The sequence below is a fragment of the Melopsittacus undulatus genome, chromosome 1 (genome assembly GCF_012275295.1).
Source record: "Melopsittacus undulatus isolate bMelUnd1 chromosome 1, bMelUnd1.mat.Z, whole genome shotgun sequence".
Lineage (NCBI taxonomy): Eukaryota > Metazoa > Chordata > Aves > Psittaciformes > Psittaculidae > Melopsittacus > Melopsittacus undulatus.
This window is the reverse complement of record NC_047527.1, coordinates 37,513,331-37,528,847: the sequence shown is the minus strand read 5'-3', so window position 1 is coordinate 37,528,847 and position 15,517 is coordinate 37,513,331. Positions and strand designations below refer to the sequence as shown.

General features: G+C 39.4%; 1 protein-coding gene across 5 annotated transcripts in view; it reads right to left on the bottom strand.

Annotated features, from left to right (window-relative positions):
* ASPH (aspartate beta-hydroxylase) overlaps window positions 1–12,790 on the bottom strand; it is a 112,282-nt gene extending 99,492 nt beyond the window's left edge. For all 5 annotated transcript variants that reach the window (XM_034073132.1, XM_034073187.1, XM_034073155.1 and 2 more), the window contains exon 1: window positions 12,582–12,790. In XM_034073132.1, coding sequence (XP_033929023.1) covers window positions 12,582–12,642 — 61 coding nt within the window. In that variant the 5' untranslated portion in view covers window positions 12,643–12,790. The remainder of the gene's footprint in view (window positions 1–12,581) is intronic.
* Between the last annotated feature and the right edge of the window lie 2,727 nt (window positions 12,791–15,517).

The window sequence follows — 15,517 nt, the reverse complement described above, 5'->3', positions numbered from 1 at the left end:
TGACTTTGACTGAGGTAGGGTCACAGTAACAAGAATTTTGAGTAAAATATCTATTAAAGGGAAATATACAGCATTCTCTGTTGACACTATTTTTCCCCTGCCTATTAAAAAAAAAAAGGAGCTTATTTGTTCTCTTCTCACTACTGTAGTATAGGTGTATGCATATAAGTACACACAGGTTTGTAAGAATCAACATGCATTTATGCTGAACTGCTCTATTCTGAGAAATCTAAACACCACGATGATTACAAGTACTATTCTGAGGTAAGACAGATTTTCATGTTTTATTTTCATTCAGTGTACCAATAGTGGAATAATACAATTTTAATGAACAAATCTGCACTTCTGATGAGTTTTTACAAACACTCATTTTTAAGGGAGACAGGATTATTGTTTTCTCTCTGTTGTTTTTACAGATAAGACATCAACTTTTAATGAAATAATTGTGATTCCACATACAAAATATTCCACTCTAAAATTTTCACAAATATCCACACTCTTGAAATTTTGGGGTTTTTTACAAAAAATCATGACAGCAGGGTCATTCAAGAGCTAAAGTTTAAGATTTACTTTTAATAAATTCAATATAAATTCTTTGTGATATGAAATTGATTCTTCCTTTTGCTGTCTTAAACTTCTTCACCACTGCAACCTTAATGGAACCGGGGGGGGGGGGGCAGGGGAGATGATCCAAACCTGGCTTTTTTGTTATTATTATCCTCATTAAAAATTAGATATCTGCTCTGCACTTTATATAGAATCTTAGAATAGTTAGGGTTGGAAAGGACCTTAAGATCATCTAGTTCCAACACCTCACATTAAACCATATCACCCAAGGCTCTATCCAACCTGGCCTTGAACACCGCCAGGGATGGAGCATTCACAACCTCCCTGGGTAACCCATTCCAGTGCCTCACCACCCTAACAATAAAGAATTTCTTCCTTATATCCAATCTGAACTTCTGCTGTTTAAGTTTCAACCCGTTATCCCTTGTCCTATCACTACAGTCCCTAACACATAGTCCATCCCCAGAGTCCCTATAGCCCCCTTTCAGATACTGGAAGGCTGCTATGAGGTCTCCACGCAGCCTTCTCTTCTCCAGGCTGAACAGACCCAACTTTCCCAGCCTGTCTTCATATGGGAGGTGCTCCAGTCCCCTGATCATCCTCATGGCCCTCCTCTGGACTTGTTCCAACAGTTCCATGTCCTCTTTATGTTGAGGACACCAGAACAATACTCCAAGTGAGGTCTCACGAGAGCAGAGTAGAGGGGCAGAATCACCTCCTTCGACCTGCTGGTCACGCTCCTTTGATGCAGCCCAGGATATGGTTGGCTTTCTGGGCTGTGAGCGCACACTGCCAGCTCATGTTAAGTTTCTCATCAACAAGCACCTCCAAGTCCTTTCCCACAGGGCTGCTCTGAATCTCTTCTCTAATAGTCTATATGGTTATGAAGATACCTGTGCACATTATCAAAGGACTTTAATAAACTAAATCTGAAACTTTCTAGTGAAGAACAGAAAACACAAAAAACAGAACTTAAAGTCAAAATAGTAAGTTAACCAAACGAAAGGCAATTTTGTCTTTCCTGCTGCCAACTTGACTGATTTTTACTTTAGTATTTGAAGAATTTTTCCTTATTCCACATATAATCAGTCCTCACATAAGCCTTTAAGGTGCTTAATTTTCAGTCAGATTTCTCACAGTGAAGCATCTTACTATGCAAACAATCAAAGAACATAAACATTGAAAACAAGCAAAGTCATAAACTCAGGATGTGACAACTAAGCAGGCTGACTGTAGAGATGCTGCTGGTGACCAACTGAATGAGACAAAAAGATATGCATAAAAAAATATGTAAAGGTATTGTAGGATCATAAGTGCCTTGCTGAGCTTCCCTAGTGAAAGGAAGCTCCTCCCTTCAAAAGATGAGGTGATTCCATTGAACACCCCCTTGAATTCAGCACTTAATCAGGATGTGAAAAAAATCACAGATTCAGTTTTCTCCTATGAGGAACAGTGTCTGAATTTCTTAGGACGTCTAAACCACATTTTTAAGCATGCCCAAGGGCATGAGAACAAAGCCATTTTAGTCCTTCATGATGAAGCTATTTGATCATGCATAGTCATTATCTTAAGTGGCCACAACAGGAATTTGTAAGAGAGAAGCTCTGCAAAACAGAGACTAAAGCACATTTCTTCCCCTCCTTTCTAGGTAAAGAAGGGGACTCCAGACATAACTGGCTTATCCCCATGCTCACCCTCAGCAGGCTGAATCTTTCGTTTCACATTGGATTGGAACAGTTTTGACAACAAGAATTTAAAGTATACGCTCTCACTTCTGTTCAAGTATACCACATAAACAGCAGTTGCAAAACTGGAAGTCTACCAAACCTTTTCTTCAAGAAGAAAATGGAATTAAAACTTTTTCTACTCTATCCTGACTAAGAGCTTTGATTTATCTAAGTATATTTGCAGAGAAGTACAAAGCCACTCTTTCCAACTCTATTCTACACAGCATCAGCTCCTCAATCCTATTATCTGAAAATACACTTCAGGTAAAATAGCTGATATATGTCGATTTTTCTTTTTTATATTTAATTCATAAAGAGAGATGGTCAATAGTTTTTAAAAGTTAGCCTATTTCTGAATATGTGCTGTTAGAAGTCAAAGTATTTTTAAGCCTATAGATACCTTTCTGGTTCACAGGAAGCACCACAACATTCAGAAGAGTTTTTTAGTTGCAAACTAAGGTGATTTGTTACCAAGATGGAATTAATTATTCGTCAGAAAAAAAATCCAGCACACATCAAGAATCAGATTAGCATCAGGCTGATTGATGTCAAGGATCATTCCAAGGATAGCGATTGTTTTAATCATTATTCTTATGTAATACATGTATTCTGTCTTACAAACAGCTAACAAATCCTGATTGCTTTCCATTCAAGTGATTCTTGTACTACATACACAATAAAAATCAGAAAATTTATCCACAAGTAATCTACTCATAAAAGAAACATCAGAAGAATGACTAGCTTCCTTGGTTTATCTTTTAAAGGAACAGACGTTTTTGTATCTAAAATACAAACAGACACAAATTAAAGACAAAAAGAAACTTAATGGGAAATTCTGTCCTGAAAGGTTACATAGTTTCATAAGACTTGTCAAAGGCATTTCATCTAAATACATCACAACACTGAATTCTACTTGCGATGCCAGCTCTGCACTTTTCAGTGAGGTTTGGAGAGACCAGCTGTTTGCTACCATATGAGCTGCTGCTGTTACTTTCCTCTGGAGTTCTGTTTATCTAAGCATAACTGCTGAAGTCAGAGGAGGCAAAAATTAATGCACAGATACATGTTAATAAGAGAAAATCCTGAACCTGCACCTCCTTCTTTTCTAAACATGCTAGAAATATGACTGCTTTCAAAAGCCAGTCAAATTTTCTCCAAGCCATGTTTGGGGTTTTTCTTTTTGATTATCCAGATGAACATCTTTTTTTACTAGTTCTTCAATTAGGATTTATTACAAGGAAAACTACACACAGATGTGCACATAGTTTAAATGGATAAAAACAACACTGCTTACAGCTTCAAAGAGTTTTATAAAGAATATTATCAACAGGAATGTATTTACAGCAGCATTTAATGCATCCATCACAGAATGGTTCGGGTTGGAAGGGACTTTAAAGCTCATCCCCTTCCAACCTCCCTGCCATGGGCAGGAACACCTTCTACTAGGTCAGGTTGCTCAAAACCGCATTCAACCTGTCCTTGCACACTACCAGAGATGGAGCAGCCACAGCTTCTCTGGGCAACCTGTGCCAGTGTCTCATGCTCCATTACTATTCAGATATCATACTTTGGATTACTTCTATTATTTTCTATAAAACCTTTTCTCCACAAACTTAAAGATACCATAATAACAGGCTTAAAGATTCAGCACTTCAGGAGAGACACATTAAGTCCTTTAAAGACAGAATAAAAATATTGTGTGTTATCTATTTACTCTTCCGTACAGATCTATTTAGATTAAGTACACTTTCCTACAGTCTGATATTTGTCCCAAACACTTGAGTCAATTTTCTGAAGTGTTATTTTCTATGTATACAAACACAAAAGAATCATAGAACAGTTAGGGTTGGAAAGGACCTTAAGATCATCTAGTTCCAACCCCCTGCCATGGGCAGGGACACCTCACACTAAACCATACCACTCAAGGCTTCATCCAACCTGGCCTTGAACACTGCCAGGGATGGAACATTCATCACCTCCTTGGGCAACCCATTCCAGTACCTCACCACCCTCACAGTAAAGAATTTCTTCCTTATATCCAGTCTGAACCTCTACTGTTTTAAATTTTAACCCATTACCCCTTGTCCTATCACTACAGTCCCTAATGAAGAGTCTCTCACCAGCATCCCTGTAGGCCCCCTTCAGATACTGGAAGAAATAGAATTCGCATTCAAAACTGAATGCAGAACTTGGCTGTTATAAACTTACTTGAGTTAAACATCAAGCCAAGAAGTTCCAGGGTAAGACTACAAGCTTATAAAAAAAAAATTTAGCTTATTTTCAGGATAAACATATATGTATCAACTGTAACACTGACAGACAAAATTAATACCCATTTTAACTGTGTAGGTGTCAAAGATTTTTAATAGGTGCTACTTTGATTAGCCAACTCTCTCCCACAGAACAGTTGGAAATAAGGTCTAAAATTAAACAACTACCCATCTTGTATTTGAATGATTTAAGGCAGCCGACAGTCCTACATAATTACTAGGCTAATTAAATATTTGGTGGTATTTAGGCCAGAGCAGAGATCATGAAAGGTAAATGTGGAAAAGAAACACAAGAACCCATGCTTAAACCCAGAACATGCAAATTCTGTTGGTAGTGACCTTTAAAAGAGTTTCTATTCTATCAGGTTGAAAATCCTCGTTCTGTGGAGCACACTGGAATTAATTTTAGAGTATTTTTAACTTGTTTAATTTTCCTATCTTGTAATATGGGACAAGTTGACTGTATTGACAAATATCAATTTGTTTTAGCAACAAGTCCCAATTATGCTACAAAAGAAAGAAAACAGATTATATTGTTTCAATTTTTCACATGATTTGAGGGAGTTTCAAATAGAAGCAACTAAAACTCTAGTTGCCATGCAAGTACCTACAACTCTTGCTATTTGCAGGTTTCTGCTCACAAAAAAAAAAATACAAAACAAAAAAAAACCAAACGCCCTACATCAAGGTAACTCTAGGTGTTAGTTCATAGAGGTACTATGCATCTGCAACTCCTACAGAGTTCAAAAGTGTCTCACACCTACAGTTTTAAAAATGTTTGTTAAAATACATTTCTAGGAGATCTCAGTTGCAAAAATATTGCTCTTTTCACAGTTTTCTTGTTTCAAAACATATAGCTATCCCCTTCAGTTACTATGGAAAGAAAGAGTTCCACAGTTACAAACTACTATGTGAACTTTTTTCTTTTAGTATTAAATAAAAGGCACAACACAACCCAAACTTTAAAAAACACTAGTGTAAAAAGTGAGATTTGTTACATTAGTAATTAATTGTCATTCAACAGAGCCTCAGGAAATAAAAATGTGAAACAAGAAAACTGCTATGCAATAGTTACAAACCCCCTAGCTATTAAATACTTTATAAAGAAAATCTTCAAACTGCTTGGAAGCATTTGTTACTCTGGGTAAGTACATGCATAATAACAGTGCAACTCCACATGAAGGAGACTAAAATTTGTTTCATTTAAAAAGTTCTAACAAAGCTGAACCACACAGTCTGTTCAAACACAGTATAGGTTTATCTGCATACTTATTTCCTGTGTGTTTAAAGACACATAATAGAGTTATAGTTTCCACTTCAAAGCATAGCTCAAAACTCTTCCATGCAAAGAGCTAGCCCATAGGATGCAGTTAAGAAATAAGGTTGCTGCAGGCTATTCACACAAATTACCAGTTTGTGCTCTTCATCAGGAAAGAACCACTTGGAGTAAATCAGAACTCCTCTGCTCAAGTTCTCTATAATGAAGAATTCAACATAAGAATTAGCACAAGAACAGTTATTACATGTTTCAAAGTGATTCAGAAATGTCCAGCTGAAAATGAAGGTTTTGGGTTTTTTTGGGGTTTTTTTCAGACAGGTGATCGCTAAAAGGGTTTTGAGTTTAAAGAAACAGCAATATTGGAATCTCACCTCTTTATGCACTCTGTAATTAGAAACAATCTTCTACTCCTGGTAAATTTTGTTGTCTTTACTGAAGTCATTACACATCCAGCCATTTCATTAGCATATCCAAACAAACCCTTCACCTTCTATGTTCACACTACAGCTTCATGATGACATGATCAAACATAAAACTCCAGATTCAACCTTACCCTGCCCCAATGTCCAGCCACACATTGTCATCTCTTCCCTTCTACCTAAATGACTTTCCATAAAGCTGTGTGCTGAGCCAGTATGGGGGAAAAAGGAGAGTCAGCTTTCAACTTGTCAGTTCCCTGTGTGGTTCACCTATGAACTCCACAACTCCTAATTCAGGTACAGAGAAGGGGAACTGAAAAAACGAAGATCACAGAGCAACTTCTGACTGGGTTAAGTTGAATGCATACATATAGCATTGAACTGTAAAAAAAGTTAATGCCTTAATCACCCAATCTAATACACATCCCTGGAGTCTAAACCTAGTCTAGCTCAGATGGGGAATTTTCAAACACATTCTCAGAGTAATTGCCAAAATCTGTCTCCCTGGGATTACTTTAGTACTTTAGGTCCTCCTCCTAGCATTTTAAACAAGTCCTATACTCCAAAGGCAATTGAAAAGGTTACTTCTCTTGCATAACATTTAAACTCTTGATGAAATACTTCAAAAAATATATGAACACAGACATTCTTGCAGATGTCAAGTATAAGGCTCCTCCATATTGAAGCACCGTGAGTAATAATACCTTTTAGCCCACAGTGACTTCTTGCATGCAGGTAAGATATATTAGACAATGGAGCAGGCCCGTGATTTCAGACCACACTAGATCAAAAGGGACAGGAGAACTTTCCTTGATATCTTTATCAAGCAGGAGCATCTCTAGAAGCATCTACCATTGCTCCAAAATTCCCAAGAACAAAAACTACTGACAGAGGGGAAAGGTTCAGTTTGGTTTTTATGTCAATCTTGCTATACTTAGGTATCAATCTTAAAACCCAAAATAATACTTTAACAAAAATCAAAGAGAACAAATACCAGGGAACATGGAAGTCATTTAACTCCAGTTCTAGATGAATGAACAAAGAGGTTTATCAAAGACTCACTATTCCAATGCAAATCTGTTCATGTATACAGGGGAATACATGTGTTTACAATTTTAAGAATGTTATCTACAACACTTTCATTTAGTCAGAGATAAGAAGACTTATTTGAAATGGTACTGCCTTGAGTTTTGTACAGGAGAACCGGTAATTTCAATTATGAAACTGCAGCAGCATACCATGTAAATTACAGATGTTTGGATCACTACTGTCACTACCACTACTTAATTTGGTGGATTATTTTACAATATGTTATCAAGTTTTCCAGAACTGCCATCTTGAGCAAGATGCAAGGCAGACAGACTAATCACAAATAGGTGACTCCCTGCATTTCACGGTTTTGCACTTACATGCCATTAAAATTCAGAGATCTAGTATTAGTCTCACAAATCATAATTAACCTCCCTGATTAAATCCATCTTGTTTCAAATACAGACATGTTTTTTACCAGTCTGTGCCAAACTGTTTAAAAAAATAGCAATATCTGACACTAATAATAATTCAAGCTCTTCAACTAGTTGTAAGCAGCTAAATTAGGCAATAGGATAAGCTCAGTGAAGAAATCACTGCAACATTTCTAGAACAGTATATAAAGATTCCACCAGTGAGACACAAAGAATTTCTCATCTGTCTGCAATAACCTATAGTAACTCTAACAAAGTAATCACATTCTGTTGCATACACCTGAACACCAAAGATGTGACACAAAAACACTGTAACACTGAGTTTAAATAGACAAATCAAAGTACTGAGCAGTGTACTAGCTGAATTCATAATGATCTGTATTAGTCCAGCAAACACTAGGAGTTAGACTTGGACAAACCAGTCAAAACGTTTGTGAAGCCCCACAGAGCAACTCAAATTTACAACTCACTTATGTACTCCAACACCTTAATACCCTTCTTCCTAAGGATTACAATTAAAATTAAGGATATAATAGATAAATTGTAACACAAGAAATCAGAGAATACACTACACAATTGCAGAGTCAAGAGCATAAAAACAGGCCCACTAGCTCAGGTCAGAAATCAGATAGACAGAATTTTTAGATAGATGGGAGCATCATATTTACATAGAATCCACAGCGTAAAAAAAATGAGATGTTATACCACAACACAGGTGGGTAGCTGAGAAACCAGAGAAGGCACAAACAGTCGCACCTGCACTGGAAGCAGTGATGCAAAGTTCGACACTCCCAAGAACCAACAAAAGAGCAACCTGTTTAGCCAATGAACTTTTGCTGCTCTTTAAGTAAATAAAAAAAATAAAAACAACAACAAAAAAACACACACTAATGGAGAGTCTCACCCAGAGAGAATACACTATAAAGTAGTCTTTAAAATAGAGATGAGCTAAAATGTCGAAGTTGAGGCAAATTAACAGACAACTATTTTTCTAGAACTGATCCTGTTAAGTAAAAAGAAAAAAGTAACATTTTTATCAAGTCAACTTTAATGTATACAACATAAATATATAATTCAAATTTGAAGAGAGTTGAAAAGCCAGAAATTAGTGAAAGATCTGGATTAAGGGACATTAGGAGGTCCAAAAGCTGAGTAAAAGGAGTTAAAAACTTGACAGTACCTTTGTATTTAGATATATAAGGAAGGTACATGGTTAAAACAAGAAAAAGTTAAATCAAACACGTGGGATCTTGCAGAGAAAAGTAAGAAATGTCAGAAGATGATCTCAATTATTACTACACAGATTAAAGAAAATTTATCAAAGCAACAGTAGATTCTTTGATTTCTATCTGTCATGATAACACAGCCTCAGAACTAGCACAGCTAGGACTTTTTTTTCTTCCTTTTAATATAAAATACAGCTGTCTGTAAATACAGACAATGCCTTGTGTTGGAAATGTAGTTTGTGTAGTGTCCACCTTACTGTGGTGTCCACTCACCCACTTGTTAGAAACACAGAGAAAACATACAGCCATTGTTGCACAACTACATGATCGGTGATAATTATGTTTAAGTGGTGATAATTATGTTTAAGTAAGTCTTTGCTTACATACTGCAAGATAAAAGACACCAATACAGCAACATAATGATAGATGCCTTATCATCAGTACTCTTACTTCTACAGGTTAGGATAGCTTACAAAGTAATCCATATTCTTTTCAGCTGTGTGTCCTGGGTTTCGAAACACCCAACACTGTGTTTCAAAAGCAGCTGGGCTGCCGATCTTCACTCTTATTGGAAGGCTTTTCTACAAGTGCTAATACCAAAGACATTTCCAAATCTCCCATCTCATGAGATTTGAGGGAGTTAATTCATGACCAGGTGACACGCATTTGTTTCTGTACCAAAACTGTCCTTTGTCTAATGAAGCTTTGAGTAATATTCCAGCAAGTATCTGTTATTTCTAGCTGTCTAAAACTGATTTTCTTCCTTTAGGGATGCCACAGTTTTTACAATAGATTCTGGAGGCTAATGACAAGAAGCCAAACTTTCTAGTAAATAACAAACACGTTTCCCTCTCCATGTATCCTCTAACTGTCAAATTTTGACCTGGTTTTCACTTTTGTACTCCAAATATAATCATTGCCATATTTATTTAATTCTGTGTCACTTTCAAAAAAGCATCAATCATAAACAACACAAAGCTTATATACAAGTTTGAGCATTTTTAGTTAGGACTGATTTGACAGCTTCTATAACATGATTTTATAAAGTAAAAGGTAGAGTTCTATTTCTAAAAAAATATTTAGTTCCAGTCCTGACATTTCAAAGAACCTGGAAAAAAAAAACCAAAACAAAAACAAAACAAACAAAAAAACAACAAAAAAAAACCCAAACCCTATATACACTAGAGTTAGATCTATTTCAGACTTCATCTATTTGTAAGATTACTGTCAACATTTTCTGATGCAGAAACCTAAAAGCAGATGACCACAATCAGATGCAGGCATTGTCTTCAGCAAACAGATTTTTAGATGTGCTGTCAGCATCAGCGGTTTCAGAGCTATGAGCAATGGCTTGGCAAGAAGCCACATCCTCTCCCAGACTGCTGTGAAAGTGAATACTACAGTCTCAAACTTCAGGTTTCTATATTTCACAGTCTCAATTAAAAGCAGTCTCAAAATTACTTCCTTATCTCATTTTCACTTCCCTCAGCTGTGGAAGGCTTACTGGCTGCTCTGAAGACTCTCTTCCACTAGCTGCTCCTTTATTCACACAGGAGTAATCATCCATTACCTCCTTCTGCAGCTGCAACTATGAAAACAGCATCAGCTTCACACTGTCATTTTTACAGTTGCCCAAGGGATTCTAACTAGGAGTTGCTGATACTAACAAAACATTTATGTAAAGCAGTTACATCTTAGGGGAGTGCCTAACCCATTACTCATACTGCTTCATCCTCTCCTCAATAACAGAAAATAGAATCCCCTGTGCAATTACACAAAACAGACATCTTTAAATACAGAGAGATAAAATTTTACTCAGATTTAAAATGAAAACCAATAGAATATTTTTTACTTAGTCAGAGAGGCAATTTCCTGATAAAGTTATTTTTCAAATGTTGATGAACCTTTACAGTGATATTTGAATTAACAGACCTATATTCAGTATTTAAAATCATACCAGGAACGCATATTCTCAATGCATTATAATTGAAAATTTGTATTTAGAAGCTGAACACTGGACGAGGATCAAAGCACTTCCAGTCCAACCAAGAAAAGTGTAATATAGACTCCGCAGCATAGGCCAGCAATAACAAAAGCTACCTTTAAAAAAATAAAAAATAATAATAAAAAATTTCTATGAATATTGTAATATAATTGAAATACAATCTCTAAACTCTTTCATGCTTAAGTATATTTGAAATCTTTTTCTCATAAATTCATCACATGATAGGTAAACTAAGCCTGTATGATTCATCCTTTCATTAGAATCACAGTATGGTTTGGGTTACAAGAGGCCTTACAGATCATCTAGTTCCAACACCCACCTCCCCACCCCCACCCCTCCATGGGCAGGGACACCTCCTACTACACCAGGCTGCTCAAAGCTGTCTGATTGGCTTTGAACGCTGCCAAGGACGGAGCAGCCACAGCTTCTCTGGGAAACCTGCACCAGTGCCTCATCACCCTCACAGTAAATAATTTCTTCCTTATATCTAATACACACCTACCTTCTTTCAGCTCAAAGACATTACCCCTTGTCCTACCACTAGATATCCTTGTAAGAAGTCCCTCTCCTAATTGACACTGTTCTCCATGTTACTGCTATATTCAAAGAACATCAACAGATTATTTCAGTGTTACCACCACATTTCACCACTGGAGCTCTGTGCATATGAAGCTCAAACCCAAAGAAATTACATATAATGAGCAAACATTCAATCTCTAATAAGATCACTTCCTTTCTTCAGTGCAGCGCAGGGTGCATGGTTGCATAGTGACTTCAAAAGTATATACTTTTTTCCTCTTTCTGCTATGCTTAAAATAGCTACTACACATAGTTTTCCCTAGCTAAGCTGTCCACACACAGTATTTTATTAACAGTCAGATTTGCTAAAATGTCCTTTATTTGGGGCAGCTGTCTCAAAAAACCTTACACTTGCAATTTTCTTAAGATTATTTCTCTTCTATACCTAGAGAAACCATCATCCTAGATGCTACAAGAAAACTAGCAACTTTAGACCAGTGTTATTAAACAGGTCAGCCTAAGGACATACTCCAACATCCAAGTTCAATATAAGGATAACAACGACTTCACCAGCATCAGATGTTGGGCATTCCTGTTCTATCACAGGGTTCTGGAGGAAAAGGCCTGAGCGGACTCTCCTGGAATACCAACAAACGTCGAGATCCGCACCGGACCAGCCCAGCAATTCTGGGAAGCTTTCGAGGGGCGTCCCCACCGGCTAGGCCCAGCCGCCCAAGCTTCTCCTCCACGTGAACTCCCGATACGGGGGACGACGGGAACGCAAGGGACAGACAGACATCGGCTATCGCCCCCTCTCCAGCCCCCCCGGCGCCGGAGGAGCTCAGGGCCGAGGAAAGGGACGGATCGGGGAGGCTACATCTCAGCCCGCCGGGAGGGACGAACACAGGAAAAGGCGCAGCTCCCTCTCGGTTCGCCCGGGAGCTCCCCCTGCCCGCGGTGAGGGGCGGCATCAACCACTTCCCCTCCCCCAGCTCCGGGGCTCCCCAGCCACCGCCCCGCCGCGCTGCACCCCTGCGGCCGCCTCTCAGGGTCCACAGGAGCCCCCGCCCCTTCCCGACGAGACACAGCGCAGCGGCCCCGCTCACCTCTCTTGGAGCCGGGACTGGGGCTGCCGCCGGCGCCTCTAGAACCCTTGCGTGAGGCCATAGCAGCTCCTGTCACGCACCGCCAGACGACGGCGGGGCGGAGCCGGTGCGGCTACAGCGGCAGCGAACCAGGAACCGCTGCCACCACCTGAGCGCCGCGTGCGGGAGCGCCCGCGGCCACGGCAGCGCAGCACCAAACGTACCGCGGACCGGCCCGCCCGCCACCAGCCAATCGCGGACCGGGCCCGAAAACGAGGCGGGGCGTCCCTCTGCTCCGATTGGCGGGCGGCACGGGAGGGCGGGGCGGTCGTGTGCCGGGCGCGCGTGTCCGACCCGGTCCCCGCCGCCGGCGACTTTGAACGTGGCAACGCGGGAGCGAGCGGCGGCCTCTCGCGAGGGTTCGGCCGCGCGCGAGAGGTGGGGCTGCTGCTGCGGGTTCCCTCATGATGGCCGGTTTGGGGTCACAGTCAGCGGTTGCAGTAGCTCTGAGTTGAGGGAAGGAGGCCCCTCACTTTGTTCGTAGCTTGTAGGGAAAAGGGCTCGGGCCCCGCATGCGAGAGAAGGGAGTTGAGGTGGGCGAGGTGGTGGCTGCTGTCGTGCGGCGAGGGGTTGTGCGGCCCTGGGTCCTTCTGGGTCTGTGAGGAAAACAGCAGGAAGTGGGAGGGTGCTGGGATGACCGTGTGCCTGAGCCGGGGGGCATTTGTTTCTATGGAGACTCCGCTTACAGCATCCTACACTGCTTCTTAAACCGCCCTCCGCTGTGTTCAGGCGTTCATAACGCATCCGGTTAAATGCCCAATTTGAGTGAAACGGCTCGTTAAGCGTTTCAGAGAGAGGTTTTCTGTCAGCGCGGTGACTTTGAAATGCTTTTCCGCCAACGGGTGAATCCTTAAGCTTTTTGCGGCTTTAAAATAGTCTGTGACAAAATAAATCTCTTTTGCACAGGAATTCAGGACGCTGCTTTTTACTTACTTAGATTGAGACTTTTAAAATAGTAGTTTGGCATAACAGTAAAAAAGAAGCAAAAAAAAAAAAAGAGAAACCCCACCTTTGAGTCTTGACCGTAAATACCTGTATTTATTATTCAGATCAAAATAAAGAGGTTTGGAAATTTGCACCTTTGCAAATGGATGTGTGGGGAGAGAGGGCTTTCTCCCGAACAAAGGTGGCACTGTGTTTTGAGCTGAGTAGTGTAATGGAGCTAACCAGAAATAATAATCTACTGAAGAGCATTAATCAGTAATTTTGAATGAGATTTGAACTGAAGTGCTTAGTCAGGTAACAGGGATAGCAGTGTGGGTACTTTAGCCAGTAGAAGTAAAAGCTATTAGTTTTGTGAACGCCATAACAAATAAAGCCGACTTATTGGTACTGAGTGTCCAAATGATGTATAAGTACTTAATATTTTTGAGACTCTCTCCTTTTGTCTAGTGAGGCTGAAACTGCCAAACAAATTCAAAAGCTGACAGGGAGGAGGAGCTGCACTCATAACCATGTACAATTTATCACAGAAAAGCTAACAGGATAAATTATTAGCATTTCATCAAATCAGAAAGTACGATGGAAGGAACAAATTGTCCTAAGGAAAGCAAGAAAAAAATGGATAATCTGTACCTCGGATTACTGTATACATAAGAATTAGTAGAAAATAACTGCCTGTGTGGCTACGTTCTTGCGAGTAGTGACTACTGTCAAGTAAGTGGTTAATGTGGGATACAGTTTCCTGAAACCACTATGGGAGGTAGCAGTTTGATTAGGAAAGATCTTAGGAACATTGAAGCAGCTGGGTGAGCGGTGACACTTGCAAAGGATTTTGCTAATGATTACTGTGTAAATGGACTGTAAAGTTCCTTATCTCTGTTTTCATTGGCACACATCTGCCAGCATTTCGGTTTTGGTGTATTCAGTACCTGCTTGTATACTCTTCTGTCCAAGCAGACTTTTGCAGCATTAAAATATACACACAGGTGCAGATGCTCACAGCAGTGTTGTATCTTATGCTGATCACTAGCCTTCTGCATGATCTTCTTATTCAAAGGTTTCTGTTGATCTCCTGTAGCATCAGGAAGACTTTTTCCTCCCAGTCCACGTATAACTCTAAACTGAAGAGGAATGTTAAATAAAAGGGGCTGTTGTCTTCTACTGATAAGAAAGTCTTATATTCTTGTCTGATCACATATTTAAAATTTGATTGTGCATGGTTTTGGAGCAAGCAGCCTTTCAGATAAATTTAGCAGAAAGCAGGAGATCAGATTTTCCTACTGGGATCACCTGAAGATAATCCACACAGGATCTTTGATCCATGTTGTACCATTGAAGAAGCTTGGGACAGTTTGATGTGTCTTATTCTAGTGACAGTAATGCTTAATTTGATTTAAATTTGCAAGGTGACTGTTGCAGCAAACAATCTGATAATCCCTTCTGATCTGAAATGTAATGAAAACTGCAGAAATTTCTTTAAATGTCCTTGTGGGAAAGATGATGGAAAGGAAAGCAAGCAACATGGGTAGGTGAATGTTCATGGAAATGGCTTGTCATCTTTTAATCCACTCAGTTGTTTGAGAGCTTTATATTTGGTACATTATAAGGGCATGCTCTAATCCACAAGAAGATGTGTATCATTGGTTTTGTTTGTAGAGGAAAAGAAACAGAGCAGAAAAATAATGTAACTGTGAGAAAGGGGCAAGTTCGTCAGGCAAAGGAGAAAACCAAGAAAAAACAGGAGGAACAGAAGCAGAAGTTAGATAATAAAGGCAAGAGGTATGGGAGCCCACAGCAGTCTGTCAACTTAGACCAGGCTTATTTAAAACAGAAAATAAAAAATACCTCCTTTTGGCAAGAATCACATTTACCCCCACTGCAAACTTTTCTAATTGCTTGTTGAGACTGCAACTGTGCTAAATTTTAATTATACCATATATCATAAATAACTATAT